Genomic DNA, 23,085 nt, shown 5'->3' on the forward strand with positions numbered 1-23,085 from the left:
GAGTGCGACTCCACACTACCACTTTCCTATGTTGTGAAGAGGTCACAGCGCCCTGTGGGCACTTCAAACAGATGATCAGTGGCAGTTTTGGACGGCGCACCCCCAGCGATCATCTATTGGTGTCCTATCCTGAGGATAGCTCATCAATATTTTACTCCCTCTAAAAGTATCCTGTTCTGTTTATTCCCCCCCCCCCCCCCCCCCCCCCCCAGCCATGGTCAAAGGTAAATCCGGCCATGGGTCTGGAATAACATGACCTTCTGTCACCCGGTGCCGACCGTCTAGTAGTGACCCGGAGCTCATGTTTTGTTTTTTTTCGTTTTTCTCTTTTCCACAGCTGTAGTCCGTACACTCGCAGCAATGGCTGCCGTCGGTCTGAAGAGAGAAGGTCCTCAGTTTATCAGTGAAGCGGCAGTGAGGGGGAATGCCGCTGTCCTCGACTATTGCAGAACATCTGTTTCTGCACTTTCCGGAGCCACCGCCGGCATCCTCGGCCTCAGCGGCCTGTACGGATTCGTCTTTTACTTCCTTGCCTCTTTTCTCCTCTCCCTGCTTTTGGTGTTAAAGTCTGGACGCAGGTGGAACAAATATTTTAAATCGAGGAGGCCCCTTTTTACCGGGGGGCTCATTGGTGGCCTCTTTACATACATCCTGTTCTGGACCTTCCTATACGGCATGGTGCACGTGTACTGAGGTCTGCCGTGTGGATCTGCCTTTCAGGAACACTCTTTTTAAATGAAATTCACAGACCCCTGCCCAAGAATGAATCTGACCCAGAGCGTTCCTTCTCAATGAATTCTTCTGCCCGGTTTCTGTTAGTAACTTATCAGTTATGTCCTCTTTCCTCCATTAAACCTGTTCTAGGCTTCTGGATTTACTCGTATCTTGTCAGATGATTCCATGACATGTTAATTCCCAGGAAAGCGATATAGAACAGAGTCTCAACTATGCAGTAATGTGTACGATGGGTCATGTATGTTTTCCCAGTGTAATGTTTCTAGAGCATCTGCTGACAGTATAGACCTCAATCGCTTGGTAAAATTTTCAGCTGCTACTTCTTTGACTTGACCAGTATATCGAATCCTAGCTGTATGTGCACATATGTTAATTAAATAAAGCTATACAAAAGGGGAAATCGGCAAAGGGTACAGTAGCTTAATGTTCTGATCCAGAAATTGCCACAGTACCGGTCCCAGGTGTTAATCACTCACTCAGTGGAGATGTGGCTCCTTTTAACCACATTCAGTTTGACAGGTGCCCAGACTGGGGTAGGAAATGTAAGAAATCTCCCCGTTCTTCACCCTTAAAGGGGTTGTCCCATGAAAAATATTCTACAGTTTTCAAACCAGCACCTGGATCTGAATACATTTTGTAATCGCATGTAATTAAAAATGTAGCATCGCCACTGAGCTATTCAATAAAATGTTTCTGTATAGCGCCACCTGCTGTTTGCTTTTTCTTATTTCTTTGACCTGCTCACTGAGAAGGCCGCACATGCTCAGTTTCGTCCTTCACCTGCCTCCTGAGCTGTGATAGGGAGAGCTGAGACACGCCCCCTGAGCTGTGATAGGGAGAGCTGAGACACGCCCCCTTAGCTGTAGCGGAAAAGACACTCCCCTGAGCTTTCAGCTTGATATAAATCTAGCAGAGCAATGAATGAGGAGATCTCTGGATCCATGTGAGGTACAGGGCTGGTTCTGGCTTTGTTACAAAAAGATTGTCATGTACTATATGATGTCTGATTTTAATTATTTTTTCCATTTCATCCACCAATGACGGCCCACAATGAGGTTGACCCTTGACCTCTGTAGGGGCAGAAACACATAGAGTTTAAATTCCCCCCCACCCCTCCACCTCCTCAGTGCTTTCCTGCCCCTACAGGGGCCAACATGTGGAGAGAGCCCTCCTTCCAGGAGGGTAGTATTGTTATTCTTTTACAGGAATCTCCTGCTGTCCTCCCGCAGCATGGGCTATGGCTGGACAGCACGGAGCAACAAGGACCCTCGTCTCGGCTCATGCTGAGGCCTGCGGTCCTTCCTTACCTTCAGACCTCCTTCCTTCTTCCGGGAAGCAGTCTGGGGTGCCGGCTTCACAAGGTGTCTTGCGTGCTGCGCTTGGCGTCCTCCTTCACTGCAGCATGTGACCGGCTGGGGGAGTAGGTGCGGCGCATGGAGCGCTTTAGGAGGCGGGCCATGTGGCGCACATGCCTTTCAGGAGGCTGGTGCGGCGCATGCAAGCACCGCGATGTCTGAAGCACCTACTCCCCGCCAGGAAGGCTCTGATCCTTCGGCCATCAGTACCGTGAGTCCCCTCCGGGGGGGGGGGTTGTATTTCAAATTTTTTCATTTTTATATTTGAATACTGATTGCGGTTTATCTAGTTGCTTCTAGGGCTGCATGATCGAAAAAATAATCGAATCGCGATAATCGGCAAATGCGATTTGGCCGACCCGAAAATGCCGCGATTATATATGAAGGGGCCCCGCGCACATAACTGGCTTTGCGTGTAAAGTATTTTACTAGTGTGTGAAACAATCTCTCTCCTTTTGATAACATGACCAGCCTCTGTACTCACTTTCACGATGAATGCAATGCACTGCAGCGAGCGGGCCGGCCGGCGCGTGACTGACGTCACTTAGTAACGTTCCTGCATCCTGAAGTGGGAGGAGCGTTACTAAGTGACGTCAGTCACGCGCCGGCCAGCTCGCTGCAGTGCATTCATAGTGACAGTGAGTAACAGAGGCTGGCCATGTTATCAATAGGAGAGAGATTGTTTTACACACTAGTAAAATACTTAACACAAAGCCAGTTATGTGCGCAGTTTAGGACACATGAGGGGACACATAGGGCCATGAGGGGAACGAGCATAAGATGCTATATGTCTTATGCTGGCCCCCCTCATGGCCCTATGTGTCATAGCACACATCCCCTATAACAGCGTCCTCCATGGATACCCCCTATAACACTGTCCTCCACAGATCCCCCCCCATAACACTGTCCTCCACAGATCCCCCCCCATAACACTGTCCTCCACAGATCCCCCCCATAACACTGTCCTCCACAGATCCCCCCCATAACACTGTCCTCCACAGATCCCCCCCATAACACTGTCCTCCACAGATCCCCCCCATAACTCTGTCCTCCACAGATCCCCCCCATAACTCTGTCCTCCACAGATCCCCCCCCATAACACTGTCCTCCACAGATCCCCCCCCCCCCATAACACTGTCCTCCACAGATCCCCCCCCCCCCATAACACTGTCCTCCACAGATCCCCCCCCATAACACTGTCCTCCACAGATCCCCCCCCATAACACTGTCCTCCACAGATCCCCCCCCATAACACTGTCCTCCACAGATCCCCCCCCCATAACACTGTCCTCCACAGATCCCCCCCCCATAACACTGTCCTCCACAGATCCCCCCCCATAACACTGTCCTCCACAGATCCCCCCCCATAACACTGTCCTCCACAGATCCCCCCCCATAACACTGTCCTCCACAGATCCCCCCCCATAACACTGTCCTCCACAGATCCCCCCCCATAACACTGTCCTCCACAGATCCCCCCCCATAACACTGTCCTCCACAGATCCCCCCCCACATAACGGCGTCCTCCACAGACCCCCCCACATAACGGCGTCCTCCACAGACCCCCCCACATAACGGCGTCCTCCACAGACCCCCCCACATAACGGCGTCCTCCACAGACCCCCCCACATAACGGCGTCCTCCACAGACCCCCCCCACATAACGGCGTCCTCCACAGACCCCCCCCCACATAACGGCGTCCTCCACAGACCCCCCCCACATAACGGCGTCCTCCACAGACCCCCCCCACATAACGGCGTCCTCCACAGACCCCCCCCACATAACGGCGTCCTCCACAGACCCCCCCCACATAACGGCGTCCTCCACAGACCCCCCCACATAACGGCGTCCTCCACAGACCCCCCACATAACGGCGTCATACCCAGCCGCGTCAGCGGCTCATATGGGAAAATCCAAGCAAATAGACCTCTAGCACAATTCCCTTAAAATATTGCATCGCATATCGTTATCGCAATTTTTAGGGCCCTAATCGCAATCGCACAAAATTCCCATATCGTGCAGCCCTAGTTGCTTCCTCACTTCCAGGGCAGCAAAGAGTCCAAAAGTAAAGTTAAACTCTTAAAATGCAGTGCGTGCTCTAAAAGGCTCCCCGAAAATTACAAAAAAAGGTTGTGCAGACCCTGCACGGCAGAAATATGGAAAGAAGAGCAACCAGATATTCTTTCTGAAATGAAAACTTTCATTGCGGATGAGATCAAATCCTCTCTGGCCACTATGTCAGCTCCCGCTAGTAACCCCAACCCTCCCAAGAAACGCAAACTATCCGTTATCTCCTCATCTGACGCCGAGGATATAGAAGAAGCCTCCGTTACATCTAGACAAATACCTAATGAGGATCCCTTGTCAGAAGGAGAAATTATGGAGGAAGATAAAAAATATTTTTTCTCCTCAGATGAGATGGAGGAACTACTAAGAGCTGTCAGGTCCACAATGGGAATTGAGGATGCCCCGTTCTGTCCAGGATGAGATGTTTGGGGGTCTTAGATCAAAAACTTCCATTGTCTTTCCCATAAACGAGAACATACGGGAAATGATCATGGAGGAGTGGTCGGATCCAGAGAAGAGGCTAGGGGTCCCCAAAGAGTTTAGGAATAGATTCTGCTTTGACCCAGCGGAATGTAAATTATATAATGAGACCCCTAAGGTTGACATACAGGTTGCCAAGGTGGTAAAGAAAACCGCTCTACCCTTTGAGAACTCCTCTCAATTGGGTGATCCAATGGATAGAAAAGCGGACGGGCTCCTAAAAAGATCCTGGGAGTCAGCAATGTTCGGAGTTAAGACAAATATTGCTGCAACATCCGTAGCCAGGGCTATGTATATATGGCTAGGTGAGCTCAACGAACACCTAAAAAACAAAACTGCCAGAGAAGAGATCAGGGATTCTATCCCTCTCCTTCGATCCGCCACAGCATTCTTAGCAGATGCCTCTGCGGAATCCATCCGTTTTTCAGCCAAAGACTCTGCTCTCTCTAACGCAGCCCGGCGGGCTCTATGGATGAAAGCCTGGTCAGGGGACAAAGCATCCAAAGCCAAACTCTGGTCTATCCCATTCTCAGAGGAATTTGTTTTCGGTCCCACTCTAGACAAATTTCTAGAAGGAGCAGCAGATAAAAAGAAAGGGTTTTCGGAAGACAGGGAAACTAAAAAGAAGCCCTTTCGTCAGTTTCAGCCCCAGCAAAGATCTTACAGGGGTAAAGGAAAAACTGGCAGATGGAGCTATCCTAAAGGGGGTAGAGGGAGAGGCTTCATCCTCAATCCCCAAAACAGACAGAATAAACAGCAATGACGCCAGAGTAGGGGGGCGACTGATAGTTTTTTTTATTTTCTTGGGAACGAATCACCTCAAATCCCTGGGTTCTAAATGTAGTCTCTTAAGGCTACAAGATAGAATTCACATCAGTCCCCCCAAGAAGATTCTGTATCTCGGCCCAGAACAGAACTTCCAAAAATATGGCAGGGCATCCAAGACCTCATAGATCTAGGTGTAGTTCAAAGGGTCCCAGTACTAGAAGAAAGGAGAGGATTCTATTCCAACCTCTTTCTAGTAAAAAAAAACCAGACCAGTCCCTTCGAACCATAATAAATCTAAAGCCTTTAAACAGATCCATTCTATACAGGAAGTTCAGGATGGAGACCATCCCATCCACAATTCCTCTGATCCAGAAAGGGGCGTTTGTCATCAATCGACCTCAAAGACGCATACTACCATATCCCTATTCATCATCTCTCCCAGAAGTACTTAAGATTTGCACTAAAAGGGATGGACGGTTTGATCCACCACTTTCAATATGTCGCCCTTCCTTTCGGCATCTCCTCGGCACCCAGAGTTTTCGCAAAAGTCGTGGTAGAGATGGTGGCCTATCTTCGCCGGGAGGGTATAACAATTATCCCATACCTCGACGATTTCCTAATTAGGAACAGAACAGAAGCAGAAAATCTATCAGCAACTCAAAGATTTTCCGAAATTCTAGGAAGTCTGGGTTCGATCTTAAACATAAAAAAATCCTCTCTTATTCCATCCAGAAGAATAAGGTTCCTAGGTGTAGAACTGGACTCAACCTTGTTAAAAACCTTTCTTCCCCAGGACAAAACAGCGGCGCTGGTAGAGAAAGTCAGAACGTTTCAGAGTTCCCACAGATGCTCCATCAGAAGAGCCATGAGTCTACTAGGAAGTCTAACCGCCTGCATACCTTCAGTCCCCTGGTGCCAAAGCCACACAAGGGTAATCCAAAGTTGGATTCTAAGAGTTTGGGACGGAAAACAGGTAAACTTGGACAAAAGTATATGGATTCCACAGTCCGTAAAGACGGATCTAGATTGGTGGAAAGAAAAAAGATTACTTGGAGGTCTACAATGGCGGACCCATCCGGCTGTTCAAGTAATAACGGATGCAAGTCTCGAGGGCTGGGGAGCCAAAATAGGAGACCATCTACTACAGGGTACGTGGCCAGAAGATATAAAAACATCATCCAATTACAGAGAACTGTATGCCGTCCTCGAGGCAATAACAAAAGGAGAAGACCTATTAAAAGGACAACACTTAAAGATACTGTCCGACAATACCACAACGGTGGCATACTTGCGACACCAAGGAGGCTCAAGGTCACGCTTACTGGGTGCAGTGGCAAAGAGAATCTTCTCCTGGGCAGAAGAAAACACATTGTCACTCTCCGCCGTCCACTTAAAAGGATGCGAAAACACAGTGGCAGACTACCTGAGCAGAGAGAGAATAGATCCAGGAGAATGGTCCCTGAACAGGAGAATCTTCCAGAGGATATCGGAAAGATGGGGTCAGCCAGAAATAGACTTATTCGCCTCCAGAAGAAATGCTCAGGTAGAGTGCTTTTGCTCCCTAAATCTAGAGGACGGACCGTGGGCAATAGATGCTCTGTCAATACAATGGAGATGGAAACTAGCTTATGCATTTCCCCCAATACCTCTATTGCCTCGAGTTATCCAGAAGCTCCTAGGAGAACCAACCACTCTCATCCTAATAGCCCCTATACGGCCAAAGAGGAGTTGGCTTTCTACTCTGAAACAGCTGTCGCTGGAAGATCCTTGGGAGATTCCCTTTCAGAGGGACATACTAGTCCAGGGCCCCCTTCTTCATCCCGACCCAGGAATGTTCAGACTAGCAGCCTGGATCCTGAGAGCGAGACCTTAAAAAGTAAGGGCCTTTCGGATAAAGTGATTCTCACACTTAGGGCCAGTAGAAAAAAAGTGACATCTTCCATCTACCTAAAGATCTGGAAAAAATACTGCTCCTGGTCAGGGGTTGATCACCCGGACACCTCCTCTCCTCCCATCAATAAGATTCTGGACTTCCTTCAGAGTGGCTTGGAATTAGGATTGAGACCTAGTACTCTGAAGGTACAAATATCGGCTCTCAGCTCCTTCTACGACTGCAGCCTAGCCAATCACAGATGGATCAGGAGATTCATTAGAGCAGCAACCAGATTGAGACCCACTCTAAAATCCAGAGCTCCAACTTGGGACTTAAACATCGTCCTAGAAGGCTTAACAAAACCTCCATTCATACCGCTCTCAGATATTTCTTTAAAGCATCTTTCCCTAAAAACTGCTTTCCTGATAGCAATAACCTCAGCCAGACGTATTGGAGAACATCAGGCCCTTTCTTGCAAGGAACCATATCTCCAAATCAGTGAAAATCACATTCGTCTAACGCTCGACCCAGGTTTCCTCCCTAAAGTAGTCTCGTCCTTCCACCGGGACCAGGAAATTTTCCTACCCTCTATCACTAGGTCCGAAATTGTAGGGTCAAGTGATAAGATGCATCTATTAGACGTTAGAAATACTGTCATTCAATACCTTGAGACTACCAAAGCATTTAGGATAGATAATAATCTCCTAATACAATTCTCAGGAAGAAATAAGGGGAAGAAATTAGCTAAATCCTCCTTAGCTAGATGGATCAGATCCACCATTGAGTGTTGCTACAGGATACAGGGCAAACCCAGTCCGGGTAACATTAAAGCCCATTCCACTAGGGCCACGGCCTCCTCTTGGGCTGAAAAAGGAGGTGTCTCGCTTGACCAGATTTGTAGGGTGGCAACCTGGTCAAGCGCAAATACCTTTTGTAAGACACTATCGTCTTAATCTTCCGGACTCGAATGAAGCTCTTTTTGGCCGGAGGGTTTTACAGGCGATATCCCCACCCACTTAGTCATTTGATACATCTCATTGTGGGCCGTCATGGTGGATGAAATGGAAAAAACGCAATTAGACTTACTGGTAATTCCGTTTCCTTAAATCCACCTTGACGGCCTGTAGTATTCCCATCCCCAAAAAAAACCAAAAAAAACCACAGAGGTGTGTGTGTATAAAAAAAATTAATAAAATGAGTTTAAGGGTATGAATCAATATCCTTTTACTTTGTGTTCCACCTTTCGGGTAATTTGTAAAGCACTGAGGAGGTGGAGGGGTGGGGGGAATTTAAACTCTATGTGTTCCTGCCCCTACAGAGGTCAAGGGTCAATCTCATTGTGGGCCGTCATGGTGGATTCAAGGAAACGGAATTACCGGTAAGTCTAATTGCGTTTTTTTTTTTCCATCAATCATGGGATAACCCCCTTTAACTCCCACAAAGAGGTATGGATTTTCTCTGTCCGAATTCTAGGTCGCTGCTCCCATTCACCAGTTTGTGGCCGTAGTACAGATGGGGACATAGTGTAATCAGATTTTGGAGTAGTACAAAAATAAGTACCAGATGAACAAGCCAGAGGGCGACACAGAAGTGTAATCCAGGAACAAAGCTAATTTAAAGGTCAAATTGAGAATACAGGGGACTAGTGTTGAGCAAACTTCTGTTTTTCCCCTCCTCTCCATGATGGCACCTTACTTGGAGATTATCCTCCTCCAGCCAGGCAGGGACAGGAAGGTTCAAAAGGGCCCGCCTCCTCACTTATCTTCAGTGTCTTAACATGTATAGCTTGGAAGAAAGACGAGACAGAGGGGATATGATAGAAACTTTTAAATACATAAAGGGAATCAACAAGGTAAAAGAGGAGAGAATATTTAAAAGAAGAAAAACTGCTACAAGAGGACATAGTTTTAAATTAGAGGGGCAAAGGTTTTAAAGTAATATCAGGAAGTATTACTTTACTGAGAGAGTAGTGGATGCATGGAATAGCCTTCCTGCAGAAGTGGTAGCTGCAAATACAGTGAAGGAGTTTAAGCATGCATGGGATAGGCATAAGGCCATCCTTCATATAAGATAGGGCCAGGGGCTATCCATAGTACTTAGTATATTGGGCAGACTAGATGGGCCAAATGGTTCTTATCTGCCGACACATTCTATGTTTCTATGTCTTCCTGTCCCTGCCAGGCAGAGGATAGGAGCTATCTTTGCGCTCCGGTCGGGAGCTATCGCAGGATGGCCTGTGCATTGCGCCAGCCACGGGCTTACCTTGGGCAAGTAAGTCCGTTCCATGGAGTGCCTGCCGCAGTCCTTTGTTAAAACTCGCGCGGGCCAGCGCGTAGTGGCAGGCTGCGGCACCTGGACACTCAAAGGAGCACTTCCGGGTTCTAGGCCGTCTGCTGCCCGAGATTCTCGGCTCCGGTGGGTCACGTCATCCGGGGGCCTAATAGTGGTGGCTTGAGAGTTGCCGACCTGGATGACGTCGGTGGTCCTGGGGAGACTTCCGGCCATACGTCTTTTAAAAAAATTGGCGCCCTGGTCAAGTTAGGTGTCTGCCTCTGACCAGAGAAGTTACAAGCATTTCTGCAGCCTCGGCCATCCACACACATGGATCCGGAGGAAGCTATGGACCAACCTGTAGCAGTTAATGACATCCAGGTTGTGAGTATGGAATGCTGCTTGCACATGCTGTTAATAGGCCTTTCTCATCTTTTCCCTTTTTGTATGGAAGAGTGACAAAGACATTTCTGTGAAACCTAAAAAAGCGCAAAAATCTAAAATTCTTAGATGTCGCGTATGTTCCGTTAAACTCCCTGAAAATCATGCTAAAAAACTTTGTGAAAAGTGCATTGATAACATTGTCAGGTAGGAAGTCCCGTCTTTAAAGGGTTTCTGTCACCCCGCAAAACTCATTTTTTTTTTTTTGGATAGTTAGATTCCTCATAGTGCGATATAGGAGAATATAATGCTCTTACTTACTTTCATGCGGCCGATTCTTTATAAAACGAACTTTTATAATATGTAAATGAGGGCTCTACCAGCAAGTAGGGCGTCTACTTGCTGGTAGCTGCTGCAGAAATCCGCCCCCTCGCCGTGTTGATTGACAGGGCCAGCCGTGATCTCCTCCTCCGGCCGGCCCTGTCAGTAATTCAAAAATCGCGCGCCTCGCGTCATTCGGCGCAGGCGCTCTGAGATGAGGAGGCTCGTCTCCTCAGCACTCCCTCAGTGCGCCGATGACGTCTTCTCTTTCGGTGATGTCATCGGCGCAGGCGCACTGAGGGAGTGCTGAGGATACGAGCCTCCTCATCTCAGAGCGCCTGCGCCGAATGACGCGAGGCGCGCGATTTTTGAATTACTGACAGGGCCGGCCGGAGGAGGAGATCACGGCTGGCCCTGTCAATCAACACGGCGAGGGGGCGGATTTCTGCAGCAGCTACCAGCAAGTAGACGCCCTACTTGCTGGTAGAGCCCTCATTTACATATTATAAAAGTTCGTTTTATAAAGAATCGGCCGCAAGAAAGTAAGTAAGAGCATTATATTCTCCTATATCGCACTATGAGGAATCTAACTATCCAAAAAAAAAAAAATGAGTTTTGCGGGGTGACAGAAACCCTTTAAGACAGGAACTGCAGGGTCTGATTAAGCAAGAAATAAAGTCCGCTTTTTCAGATTTTTCTGCAGCCGTTAGCGTACCATTAACATCAAAACAGGGGTCCAGGAAAAAATCGCCCTTAAAAACCTCTACATCTTCTTCCGATGTTTCTTCGGATAGCGATGAGAGTAGTAGTAACTCTGACGATTTTAAAAATTACTTATTTTCATCTGACGATATAAACGATCTATTAAAAGCGGTCAGGGATGGAAATTAAAGAAGAAAAAATACATAGATCCGCCCAGGATAGAATGTTTTCATTATAAGAAACCAGAAAAAAAGGGTATTTTCGGTACACAAAAATCTGCAGTCTCTTATTTTGAGGGAGTGGAAAAATCCAGACAGGAAAGTTTTCCTACCAAGAACAATTAGGAAAAGACTCCCCTTCGACGAAGAATAATTATCCCCGTTCTTAAATTGTCCTAAAATTGATGTATCACTCTCCAAACTTGCTAAGGGTTCTTCCTTACTGTTTGAAGATACGGGGTCGTTACGTGACCCTATGGATAAAAAGGTGGATGCTAACCTTAGAAGAACCTGGGATGCGGCCGCGGCTTTATTTAAACCTAATATCGCGGCCACATCCGTAGCTAGATCCCTAAAAAGTTGGCTGGTACAACTGGAAACATTACTAAAATCCAATACCCCATACGAAAACTTTGCAGACTCCTTCCCTCTCTTATTAAAAGCCGTCGATTTTTTGTCAGACACAACAGCGGATTCCGTTAGGCTGACCGCAAGAGCTACGGCCCTAGCTAATAACTCTAGAAGGGCACTTTGGTTAAAAGCGAGGTCTGGAGACACAGGCTCCAAGGCAAAATTATGCAACATCCCGTTTTATGGTAATCTTCTCTAGAGAAAGCCTCTGATTCCAAAAAGAGTTTCCCGGAGGATAAAAAGAAAAGGAAAACTCCTTTTTTTCGTCCCCAAAAGAAGGGTAGTTTTCAAAACAAAAGGAGTAAAACAGAAAACTGGAGATCGGGAAAACAGAAAGGGAAGGGTTTTATGTTCTCTCTCCGTTCTGGGGAATCTTCCCCAGTGGGGGGGGAAGACTGGAAAAATTTGTGGAGTGCTGGGAAAAATACTCATGCAGCCGCTGGTTATTAAATACCCTCCACGAAGGGTACCGTATTCCCTTTTGTCAAAAGTCCCCCCACTCTATTTGTTCAGACTCCCAGTTCAAAGCTCTGAACATCTTCAGCTTTGCATGGAGCAAGAAATCGAACTGCTAGTTCAGATGAACGTTCTTGTTCCGGTACCGACTAAACAAGTCAATCAGGGCTGTTATTCCAGGGTTTTCTTGGTAAGAAAGCCGAACGGGAAAATGGGTCTTATCATAAATATGAAAATGCTGAACAAGTCCATAAAGTGCAAAAAATTCAAGATGGAATCTATAAAAACCATGGTCAAAGTTTTATAAGAAGGGGCGTTTCTAGCATCCATAGATTTAAAAGATGCGTATTTTCACGTACCCATTCATCCAGAGTCACAACAATTTTTGAGAATAGCGGTGTGTGGGTCCAAGGGCATCTAAAACATTTCCAGTTTCAAGCACTGCCGTTTGGGATAACAACTGCCCCCAGGCTTTTTACGAAAATTATGCTAGAGATGATAACTCCTCTGAGAAAGAAGAAAGTAATGATAGTTCCATACCTGGACGACCTTTTGATAGTGGGGGACTCCCAGAAAGACCTAGAAACCAATCTATCCAAAACGATAGACAGCCTGGAGGAACTGGGTTGGATTTTAAATCTGGAGAAGTATCACTTAGTTCCCACACAAAAAATAGTCTTTTGGGGAATTCTCATAGACTCAGTGAGCCAAAAAATGCTTTTTACCAGTAGAGAAAGTCACAAAAATCCAATCCCAAGTAAAACAATTCAGAAGGTCACAAAAATCCCACACCATAAGGCAAACGATGGCCCTGATGGGGTCTTTTGCAGCTTGCATCCCGGCAGTGAAGTGGGCGCAAATACATTCCCGTCCTCTTCAGAGATTTATGTTAAAAAAATGGAACCGGAAACAGGATTCCCTAGACAGACTAATAGCGATTCCGGATCACATTTTGTCCTCACTAAAATGGTGCGAATTAAATTCAAACCTGCAGAAGGGAGTACCGTGGATAGTGAGAAATCAGTTGATCCTCACCACGGATGCAAGTCTCTGGGGCTGGGAAACGCATCTCCAAGCATTGTCGGCCCAAGGGGAGTGGTCCCAATCCCAGAAAAAATACTCGTCAAATCACCGGGAACTTCTGGTGGTGTGGGGGGCTCTAAGTTACTTCTCAGAGGAGCTAAAAGGTTCCAATGTACAAATAAGATCCGACAACAAAACGGTTGTAGCTTATATTATCTACCAGGGAGGAACGAAAAGCGAGCGACTACAAGTCCTAACCAACAAAATTTTCTTGTGGGCAGAGGAGAATATCCTCTCCCTCTCAGCGTTTTTTTTTTTAAAGGGGACACAAAACATCCAATCGGATTTCCTCAGCCGCAGGAAATTAGATCCGGGGAGTGGAGTTTAAAAGAGGAAATTTTTCAAGCCTTAACACAAAAATGGGGTCTTCCCCAGATAGACTTATTTGCAAACAAGTTGAATGCGAAATTACCAACTTATTTTTCCCTAGATCCAAGGGATCCGAGGAGTGCAGGGACAGATGCACTGGCTCTTCCTTGGAAATTCCAACTGGCATATTGCTTCCCACCTCTGCCATTGATTCCAAGGGTACTCAGAAAAATAAAAGAAGAGAGGACCAATGTAATTCTAATTGTACCCAACTGGCCGAGGAGATCTTGGTTTCCTCTCCTGGCAAAAATGTCCACAAAGGAACCATGGATTCTACCATGGTCAGAAGACCTCCTAAGTCAAGGGCCGGTTCTTCACCCAAAGACGCAAAGTCTGCACCTCTCGGCTTGGATCCTTAAAGGGCAGTCTTAAAATCTAAGGGTCTATCGGACAGAGTAATCAATACCATGCTAGCCAGCAAAAAAGAAGTCACAAATAGAATTTACCGTAAAATCTGGAACAGATATGTTTCCTGGTGCTCACAAAATCCTTCTAACTCAGCGGGAAGTATTTAGTCTATTCTAGACTTTCTCCAAGAAGGCTTTAATAAGGGTTTAAAACCTAGCACTCTTAGAGTACAAATTTCAGCATTAAGCGCCTATTTAGATGAAAAAATAGCATCTAACCCATGGATCATTTGCTTTATGAAGGGAACCGACAGGCTCAGACACAGAAGTAGACCTCCGATCGCTTCGTGGGATTTAAACACTGTTCTTTCCGGTCTCGCCAAACCCCCTTTTGAACCCTTGGAATCTGCAAATATCAGAAATCTGACCCTTAAAACAGTATTCCTAGTTGCCATTACTTCTGCACGTAGGGTTAATGAGATACAGGCCTTCTCGGTTAAAAAACCCTTCAGGATTATCAGGGATGATAGAATAGTCCGGAGATTTGACGATTCCTTTCTGCCTAAGGTGGTCTTGGAGTTGCATAGGATGGAGGAGGTGGTTCTGCCTTCATTTTGTGAAAATCCCAGATCTAAAAAAGAAGTCTTTCACACGTTGGATGTCAGAAGGTGTGTTCTAAAGTATATATCGGAAACTAAAGATTGGAGAAAATCTAATAACCTCTTTATCCAATTCTTAGGGGGTAGAAAAGGATTTTACAAGCAGTTGTCCCTCCCTAATTCATTAATCTGTTAGCTCTCCAAGTAAGGTGCCGTCATGGAGGGGAAAAGTTGAATTAGTCTTACCAGTAATTCCTTTTTCGCGAATCCTCCATGACGGCACCACTTATATTTCGCCCCCCCCCCCCCAAAAAAAAAAAAAAAAAAGACTAGTTATGAAACTAAATAATTGGTCTAGAGTTATATGTATGCGATTTAATATGTATAACAAAGAATAGTTAAGTCACTGGTGGAGGTCATGAATGAGTGTGTAAGTTTAGGGTCTGTCAAATCCAGAAGACACACTGAAGATAAGTGAGGAGGTGGGCCCTTTTGAACCTTCCTGTCCCTGCCTGGCTGGAGGAGGAGGATAATCTCCAAGTAAGGTGCCGTCATGGAGGATTCGCGAAAAAGGAATTACCGGTAAGACTAATTCAACTTTCAAGTTCGGCATACAAGGTTCAGGTTATCTAAGAATTCCGTTATGGAATTCCTAGATAACCCGAACGTCGTACTCCAAACTTGAAAACAGAAGTTCGCTCATCCCTACAGGGGACCAATTGCCAGACAAAGATGGCCATGGACAGATCCAGCAGGGCCCACTGCTGGTATCCAGTGAGGTGACTAACACCTCTGATGAGTTTCTTTGTAGCAACTGCCTTTTACTTAAAGGGGTTGTCCAGTCTTTTTGGATAGCCCCTACTCGCCACCAGACTTGGGGAGCAGGTAAGTATGTGTGACTTCAGGGCACTTGGTTCCGGCTCCTTCAGGTTACAGCCCACCACTTTCCTGCTTTTCAACTTTGAGTGGATGGGGAGGTCACATGTCCAACTACAGCAAATGTAATGTGAACATTGTGTGACATAGCTAACCACACGCACTTCTCCACCTACTCTTCAAAACTGGAATGAATGTCAAACTGCAAAAAGTCACACTTTTCAAAAAATAAATAAAAAATAAGCACAAAAAGTCACAAATGACCCACAAAAGACATAGAACAGAAAAATAGACCAAATGATCAGCATATTCATATGGCCTGATGACACTGCTACGCTTAGACAGAAGAGACGGGGGCCCAAAAAAAGTTACAATTCAGCCTTTGCTGTGTTTTAACCCGTGGTCTCACATGGCCAACCTCACCCCTTCCTGGTCAGGGGAGCCATTGCTTGTACCTCCACCCTACCGCCTCCTATTAATCTGTCCTATAGTATTTTGTTTGCTTTTCCTCAGAACCATGTCTAATGAACATGATGGAAGAGGATGGCTCATGGACATGTATCTGATGTAAAGTATAACCGTACCTTAGTCTCTGAAGCTCCTTTCTGCTCGTGCTGTCCCAGGTCCTTGTGGGAGACTCTGGGCGGTGACTTTACATTATACAGTATCACTTTATTGCACATCATTAAGTTTTTAGTCTTTTATTTTATTTGTTTGTCTTTTTGTCATTGTTTCAATATCTGGTATACAGGTCAGACCAGACCTCAATCACTTTACTATAGAGCTAGACACGGCATTATAACGCCTCTAATTTATATTAGGTACCATATTACTAAAATATTACATTGGCTCCCCCTAGAGGTTGATAGAGAGCAAATTGATTTGTACCAATCAAATTGTTCATCAGAAAGAGTTCTTCAGCAGCAAGGGGCTGTCCCCACTGCTCAGGCTCCCACATCCTAGTTACAGGACCGGATATCTTCCAGGTAGCGGCGCATGCACAGTCGCTGTTTCGGTATTGAAGATGCCGTCATTGACTTTCTATCAAGGCCATCTTCACCTCGAGAAGACACATTGTGGCTCTTTTATCAAGCTCGCCTGTCTTTAGTTGTATTTGCTTCACCTGTCTTTTGCTAACTAGTTATCAAGTCTCCCAGCACTTCATGAATTAGACTAGGCGTATTGGCATTAGTCTGACCTCTAGTGGTTCTTTATCAGTACTACAGGTTCATTTTCCCTAAGACTGGTCTAATTAGTGTGCGCATGAAAATGTGGGGCGAGTGAGCTGAAAGTAGGCAAAATCAGACGAAGAAAAGTACTCCTGCCCTGGAGTGGAGTACAAATTAGGCCTCTTGCACACGGCCGTTGTGTGCCCATGGCCGTATTGCGGCCCGCATATGGCGGGTCTAAAATCACGGAGATGCGGAACAGAAGCACTACTGAGTGCTTCCGCACGGCAAAAAATAGAACTTGTTCTATTTTTTTTGCGGTGCGGATGGATCATGGACCCTTTCAAGTTGAATGGGTCTTGATCCATCCCGGCCGCCGCACGGACATTGCCTGTGCATTGGGGACCGCAAATTGCGGTCTCCAATGCACGGGACAGACCCACAACAGCCGTGTGCAAGAGGCCTTAGACTGTTTTTGCAACTAAATCAGGTGCACCTACATAAATAGGTTTAAAAAAAAACTAGGTGTAAAAGACACAAATCGGACACATTTTCATGTGACTAAGGCCTCTTTCACACTTGCGTTGTCCGGATCCGTCGTGTACTCCATTTGCCGGAGGTGCCCGCCGGATCCGTAAGAACGCAAGTAAACTGAAAGCATATGAAGATGGATCCGTCTTCAAAATGCGTTCAGTCTTACTATGGCACCCAGGACGCTATTAAAGTCCTGGTTGCCATAGTAGTAGTGGGGAGCAGTATACTTACAGTCCGTGCGGCTCCCAGGGCGCTCCAGAATGACGTCAGAGCGCCCCATGCGCATGGATGACGTGATCCATGTGACACGTCATCCATGCACGTGGGGCGCCCTGACGTCACTCTGAAGCGCCCCGGGAGCCGCACGGACGGTAAGTATACTGCTCCCCCGCTCCCCACTACACTTTACTTTACCATGGCAAACAGGACTTTAGCGTCCTGGAAGCCATGGTAACCATTCAGAAAAAGCTAAACGTCGGATCCGGTAATGCGCCGAAACGACGTTTAGCTTAAGGCCGGATCCGGATTAATGCCTTTCAATGGGCATTATTTCCGGATCCGGCATTGCGGCAAGTGTTCAGGATTTTTGGCCGGAGCAAAAAGCGCAGCATGCTGCGGTATTTTCTCCGGCCAAAAAACGTTCCGTTCCGGAACTGAAGGCATCCTGATGCATCCTGAACGGATTTCTCTCCATTCAGAATGCATTGGGATAATCCTGATCAGGATTCTTCCGGCATAGAGCCCCGACGACGGAACTCTATGCCGGAACAGAACAACGCAAGTGTGAAAGAGCCCTTAAACAATAAGACAGTCTAAGGCTCCATTCAGACGTCCGTAGAATGTGTCCGCATCCGTTCTATGGGGCCGGCAGAGATGCGGAGAGCACACAGTGTGCTGTCCGCATTTCCGGAGCGCGCCCCCGATCTTCCGGTCCGCAGTTCCGGAAAAAATTAGAGCATGTCCTATTCTTGCCCGCAATTGCGGACAAGAATAGGCATTTCTATGGAAGTGGCGGCCGGGTGTATTGCGGATTTACGGACGTCTGAATGGACCCTAAAACAATATTTTTACGCCTAGAACAGGAGCAGGCACTACATGCCCCATTGTGCTCAGCTGCGCGCGTCTAACTCCTCAGTTTAGTGATTGTCAGGGCCTCAACACTCAGACCCCCACTGATCAAAACCTTTTATATGTCACTATGACATCATTTTTCCGTTTTTACAAATTTACAATTTTTAAGAAGATTGTACAAAACAAGGGGACGTCCCTTTACAAAGAAAGAAGTCAGAAGTGTAATAACAATACACAGAACCCCTCAAGATACAAAGGCCTTACAGTGGGAGAGATTTATCAAACTGGAAAACTGGCTTAGTTGCCCATAACAACCAATCAGATTCCACCTTTAATTTTCCAAAGGAGCTCTGAAAAATGAATGGTGTAATCTGATTGGTTGCTATGGGCAACTAAGCCAGTTTACTTTGCACCAGTTTTGATAAATACACCCCAATATTTTCAACAAACAATTGTCTTTCCTGGGCCATTGTAAGGTGAAACTAGAGTCAACGTCCAATGCCTCAGACTAACACCCAACTAATCGACATTGCTATTTCTCAGGTAAAACACTTGTATTGGCTTCCTGGTAGCTCCTATGGTACACTATGTCCGCCTCTCCACTTCCTACGTGTCTGTCCAGTGTGTATGTGTGAACAGTAGATTAGTTCAGTGTACCTCACCTCAGGTTCAGCACTGCAGGGATGACACCCATTCTCTCCTTGCTGTGTGTTGCTGACTGGCTCATCAGCGACCCTATAAATACCTGCCTGTCTCTCCCTTTGCCTGATCAATCCAGGTCCTGCTAGTCTGCTTTACCTTGCTATCTGATCTATGGTCCCTTTACCTGTCAGTATACTGACAATCGCCATCCTGACTATGAGTGAGTCTGAGTCCTTTGGTACTCCGTTCTGGTGTCGCTGATCCCAGTGTATTAGCAGTCTACCACTCCTGGGTGGTTGGCACAGTGGATCCACAGATCGTAACATCCTTTCTATAGTACAGTGTGCTACTACATGCCCATAGCTGCCAACTGTCCCAAATTTGCTATGACTGTCCCTGATTTTCAGAGACAGTCCCAGCAAATTTGCGCTGTCCCGGGCCAAAATTGTCTTTCTGGGCGTATCCGGGGTGTTCCTGGGGGGCGCAGATTATATGCCGCGATTTTACCAACTCAAATGTTGGTAAGTATGCATGTCCTGTACTGCCCTCTGTCTCTGCCAGAATGAGATGCTCCTTTACCCCTTCCTGATGGAGCGATGTTTAATTTTTCACTCCCTGCTTTCCTGGAGCCATAACTTTTATAATTTTCCCGTTCACATAGCTATATCAGCATTTTTGCAAAACAAGTTGTACTTTCTAATGACATCATTTAATATTGCATAAGATGTAGTGGGAAGCTGGAAAAAAATTCCAAATGGGATGAATTTCTACTGTAAAAAAAACATTTCCCAAACTCGGGTTCGGTTCCAAGCTACTTCAAACAAAGTATTATGCGAATCGACTTCGTTGTTGATGATGTTTCATCCGAAGTAGATTCGCTCATCCCTACTGACGATACATTTGTATAATATTTCTTGTTTTTTGAACCAGAAAAAAAACATAAAAACTTTTGAAAACATTTTTTGTTTTCATCTCCATATTCTGACCCACATAACTTCATTATAGTTATGTCTACAGAGCTGTGTAAGGGCCCTTTTTTACGACCTGATCTGTAGTTTTTATTAATACCATTCAACTGTATGGGAATGTCAGAGATAGTCATCCGCTGTGCTTGGATATTTTTTGAAGTCTCATAGAGTTGAATTGAGCAGCAGTGAACCTGTGTGCCCACCTGCTCCATTCAGGGGTACACAGAGCCCCAATCCCCATGATTGGACCCCTGACGATCACTTATCCTGTCCTGTGGATAGGGATCAAGTGTTTGTTGTAGGACAAAGGTCTATTCACTTAATTTTCTGGCTGATCAGTGTGTAGTTTGCTCTACATATATTTATTGATCAATAACTTTTTATACATTGCTCATATTTATCCCCTTCTTCACCCAGGCAGCCCCTCTTAGATGAGCATAGGAGCCCAGGGCAAGTGCTTTTTTTGGTTTACAAACTTACATTGCTAGGCGGAGGCTCCTGCCTAGCAGTGTTCCCGGTGACGTCACCGGCACTAATGGGCGGACTTTAGCACTTACAGCGAAGTGCAAGGGAGAGCATTAAATGCCTGGATGAAAAAGGGGATGTGTCCAGGGTTCAGCTGTGAACCCGTATAACCCCTTTAAGGAGTTGTACCAACCTTTAAAATATCTTATTGAAAATTATGAGTTGATGGAGGGGGTAGTTGTTCAGGACCCTCAGTCACTTACAGTAGGAACTTCATTTCATGCTTCATTTCCCCTTTTGATGGTTCCCCCATAGATGACCGCTAACAGTTGGTGATCTTAGTAATGTGATGCTGTTTTCAGCATATCTTAACAGCAATAGGCAGCATGGCCTTTCGTATTGCACTAACCATCTATAATGTCACCACAAGGCTCACCGTGAGTGCTGGTTCATAGCACTAAATATCACCCCACAACCCAGAGGCTTGTGTCCTGACTTTTTCATGCAAGCTCACGCTAACAATACAGCTTGTAATAAGATACGTTTTGTCTTCAAAAGTACTGATTTCCCATTTATTGAACAGGTTAAACAATAGCTATGCAACGTAAGATCCAGTGCATGCTCCATGACGTAAATACACTCCTCAACGTTGAAATTGCAACACCAAGAAGGACGAGCCCTAAAGTTATGCAAAACGAGGAAGTATCAGGCATCGCCAAGATCTGCAGATCAAATTTTCAAGCACCTAGCACCAATCTGACATATGGCAGGGGCATCAAAGCCAGATTAGATGCAAAGGTATTTTAGCCACATGAAACCTCAAAAATCAGATCAAGTCAAGTGGGATGATTGTGAGCTGTCTCCTGTTCATTGACGTGACAGTTATCACCACTTGTCACAAACTGAGGGGCTGAATCCTTTAGCTGATAGATCTTGGTTTTATCACTCTGCAAGTCGCTACGCTCCTGTGCCATGATATCAGCACTGTTCAAAGTTGCATGTCCAGGTGGTTGAGAGAACAACAATGAACTGGAAGGACAACAAGAAGTGCACAAAATGGCACGTAGTGATCCATTCTATACTGAAAGTGAAATAGGATGTCACATCCCAAGCCTAAGGTGGAAAACAGTTTCTACACAAACCATCAGAAGGCTTTTGCACAACATTGAGCCATGAGTCACACATTAAGCTACAGGTGCTCCACTGACCTCACGTCACTGCTCTTAAAGGCTAACATGGTGTACGGCATAATGAAGGCTGAAATGAGTCCTGCTTTGGTCTGGAGAGCACTTGGACAACACCATGAAGAGGCCTTCACAAGAGAACATCACATTGGTCTTCCTTCTGGGATTATGGTCTGGGGTGGCATAATGTACCCCTCTGGTCTTCATTTCAGATATACTAACAGCTTGGTGTTACAGGTCATGGAACTAGTTGTGTGGCCATTTCTCCAAAGTTTTCCAGGAGCAGTTTTTCACCAGGCTGCATGTTACTACTATGCCCTGCAGCATGGGACTTGTCTCCTGTCGACCACATTTGGGACATTGCAAAGGGAGCTGGCAGCAACGGATCTGATGATTTGCATGCCCAAGTGCATTTAGCGTAGCAGAACAAACAACCATTAATAACCTCATTGACAGTATGCCAGGGTGTGTGTGTATTGCTGCACATGGTGCTTGTACTCGATGCTGAATAATGTTGATTATTTTGTTTTCATTTTTTCATCCTTTAAAATCCTCTATAATCTCATGACTCTTCCATCTTGGTGTTGAAATTTTAATGTTGAGTATATAAAAATATCACATCAAGATGTCAAGAAAACAACACTGTCTTCTACCTGCAAAGCAGTGAATGTAGCTCATTGCTGTCTTTTTGATGAGTCTCCAGAGCATTAGAACAGCAGGAGAATACGGTACATGATGGACCAGAATGTCAAAGTGCTTAGGAGGGGCAGCAAAATGGTTGACTGGTATAAACAGTAATGCAACAACCCAATGAAGAGTTCATGCTGCAGGAAATCTTCATGTAGCCAGTTCACAGCAGCATGATGGCTATTAGAAGCAGTAGTTGAGAAAATAAAGGTTCATGGATGTTCCCCATCAGTAGACTGCTGTGTCCTCCCATAGATGCCTCTCTGACAGGCGCTTCTCTTATATTTAGGAAGTTCATCCCTTGTGTCAGAAGTTAGGTCTCCACACTCTGTAAATGTTTCATTTGGTCTATGGCATCATGGCTTTTTGATTTCTTTTGGCCATTGACTGGTAAGGTTTTCTTAGATGACCTATAGATAAAAAAAGAAATATCTGTAAGTATACATAGGAAACCTTGAATATGAAGGTCACGTAGCACTCGCGAGTCCAGCTATTCCCATCTCTGCTTCCACCATAGGGCCAACACAGTTAACCAGAGGTCATGTGGCCCCACTTCTATCAAAATTCATGTGTCACACCTTTCGGACATATCCTATCAGTGCTCCAGATGGCGACCAAAATGGTCGCCAATGCGACTTAGAATTTACAAATGGCGACAAGACTTTTTAGTCTTGTCGCTATTTGCGACTAGACCCGCCGCCGCATCTCTGCAGTTGAATACAGCGGCGGGGCACAGGGAATGATAGTTCTCTGCCCCGCCGCCGATGTTCTTCTCAGCAGCGCAGTGGAGAAGAAGTCTCTCCCTTCCCCTTGTGCTGCTGCCGCCGCCGCCAATAAGAAGAGAGATGGGAGGAGGAGGGGCTATGGCCACTGCGCCACCAATGAAGATAACTGACCTGTTAATACAAATACAGGAGGCGGGTGCTGGAATCACATAGCCGGGACCCGACCTCTATTACAGGGAGCTGCGTTCAGCGGCAGTTAACCCCTCAGGTGCCGCACCCGAGGGGTTAACTGCAGCGGATCACAGCTCCCTGTCATAGAGGTCGGGTG

The 23,085-nt window shown here is 46.1% G+C and overlaps 2 protein-coding genes and 1 long non-coding RNA gene across 4 annotated transcripts in view; 2 read left to right on the top strand and 1 right to left on the bottom strand.

The window, feature by feature from the left end:
* The window catches only part of EMC6 (ER membrane protein complex subunit 6), a 4,558-nt gene extending 3,678 nt beyond the window's left edge, over nt 1–880 (top strand). The window contains exon 2 of the mRNA XM_040423349.1: nt 338–880. Coding sequence (XP_040279283.1) covers nt 361–693 — 333 coding nt within the window. The 5' untranslated portion in view covers nt 338–360 and the 3' untranslated portion in view covers nt 694–880. The remainder of the gene's footprint in view (nt 1–337) is intronic.
* Nucleotides 1–17,256, top strand: part of LOC120994638 — a 22,053-nt gene extending 4,797 nt beyond the window's left edge. The window contains exons 2-3 of the long non-coding RNA XR_005777446.1: nt 13,954–13,957; nt 17,121–17,256. This is a non-coding gene — a long non-coding RNA (uncharacterized LOC120994638). The remainder of the gene's footprint in view (nt 1–13,953; nt 13,958–17,120) is intronic.
* A 3,454-nt stretch (nt 17,257–20,710) lies between these two features.
* P2RX5 (purinergic receptor P2X 5) overlaps nt 20,711–23,085 on the bottom strand; it is a 95,851-nt gene continuing 93,476 nt past the window's right edge. For both annotated transcript variants that reach the window (XM_040423350.1, XM_040423353.1), the window contains exon 12: nt 20,711–22,442. In XM_040423350.1, coding sequence (XP_040279284.1) covers nt 22,346–22,442 — 97 coding nt within the window. In that variant the 3' untranslated portion in view covers nt 20,711–22,345. The remainder of the gene's footprint in view (nt 22,443–23,085) is intronic.

The sequence above is a fragment of the Bufo bufo genome, chromosome 3 (assembly GCF_905171765.1).
Source record: "Bufo bufo chromosome 3, aBufBuf1.1, whole genome shotgun sequence".
Lineage (NCBI taxonomy): Eukaryota > Metazoa > Chordata > Amphibia > Anura > Bufonidae > Bufo > Bufo bufo.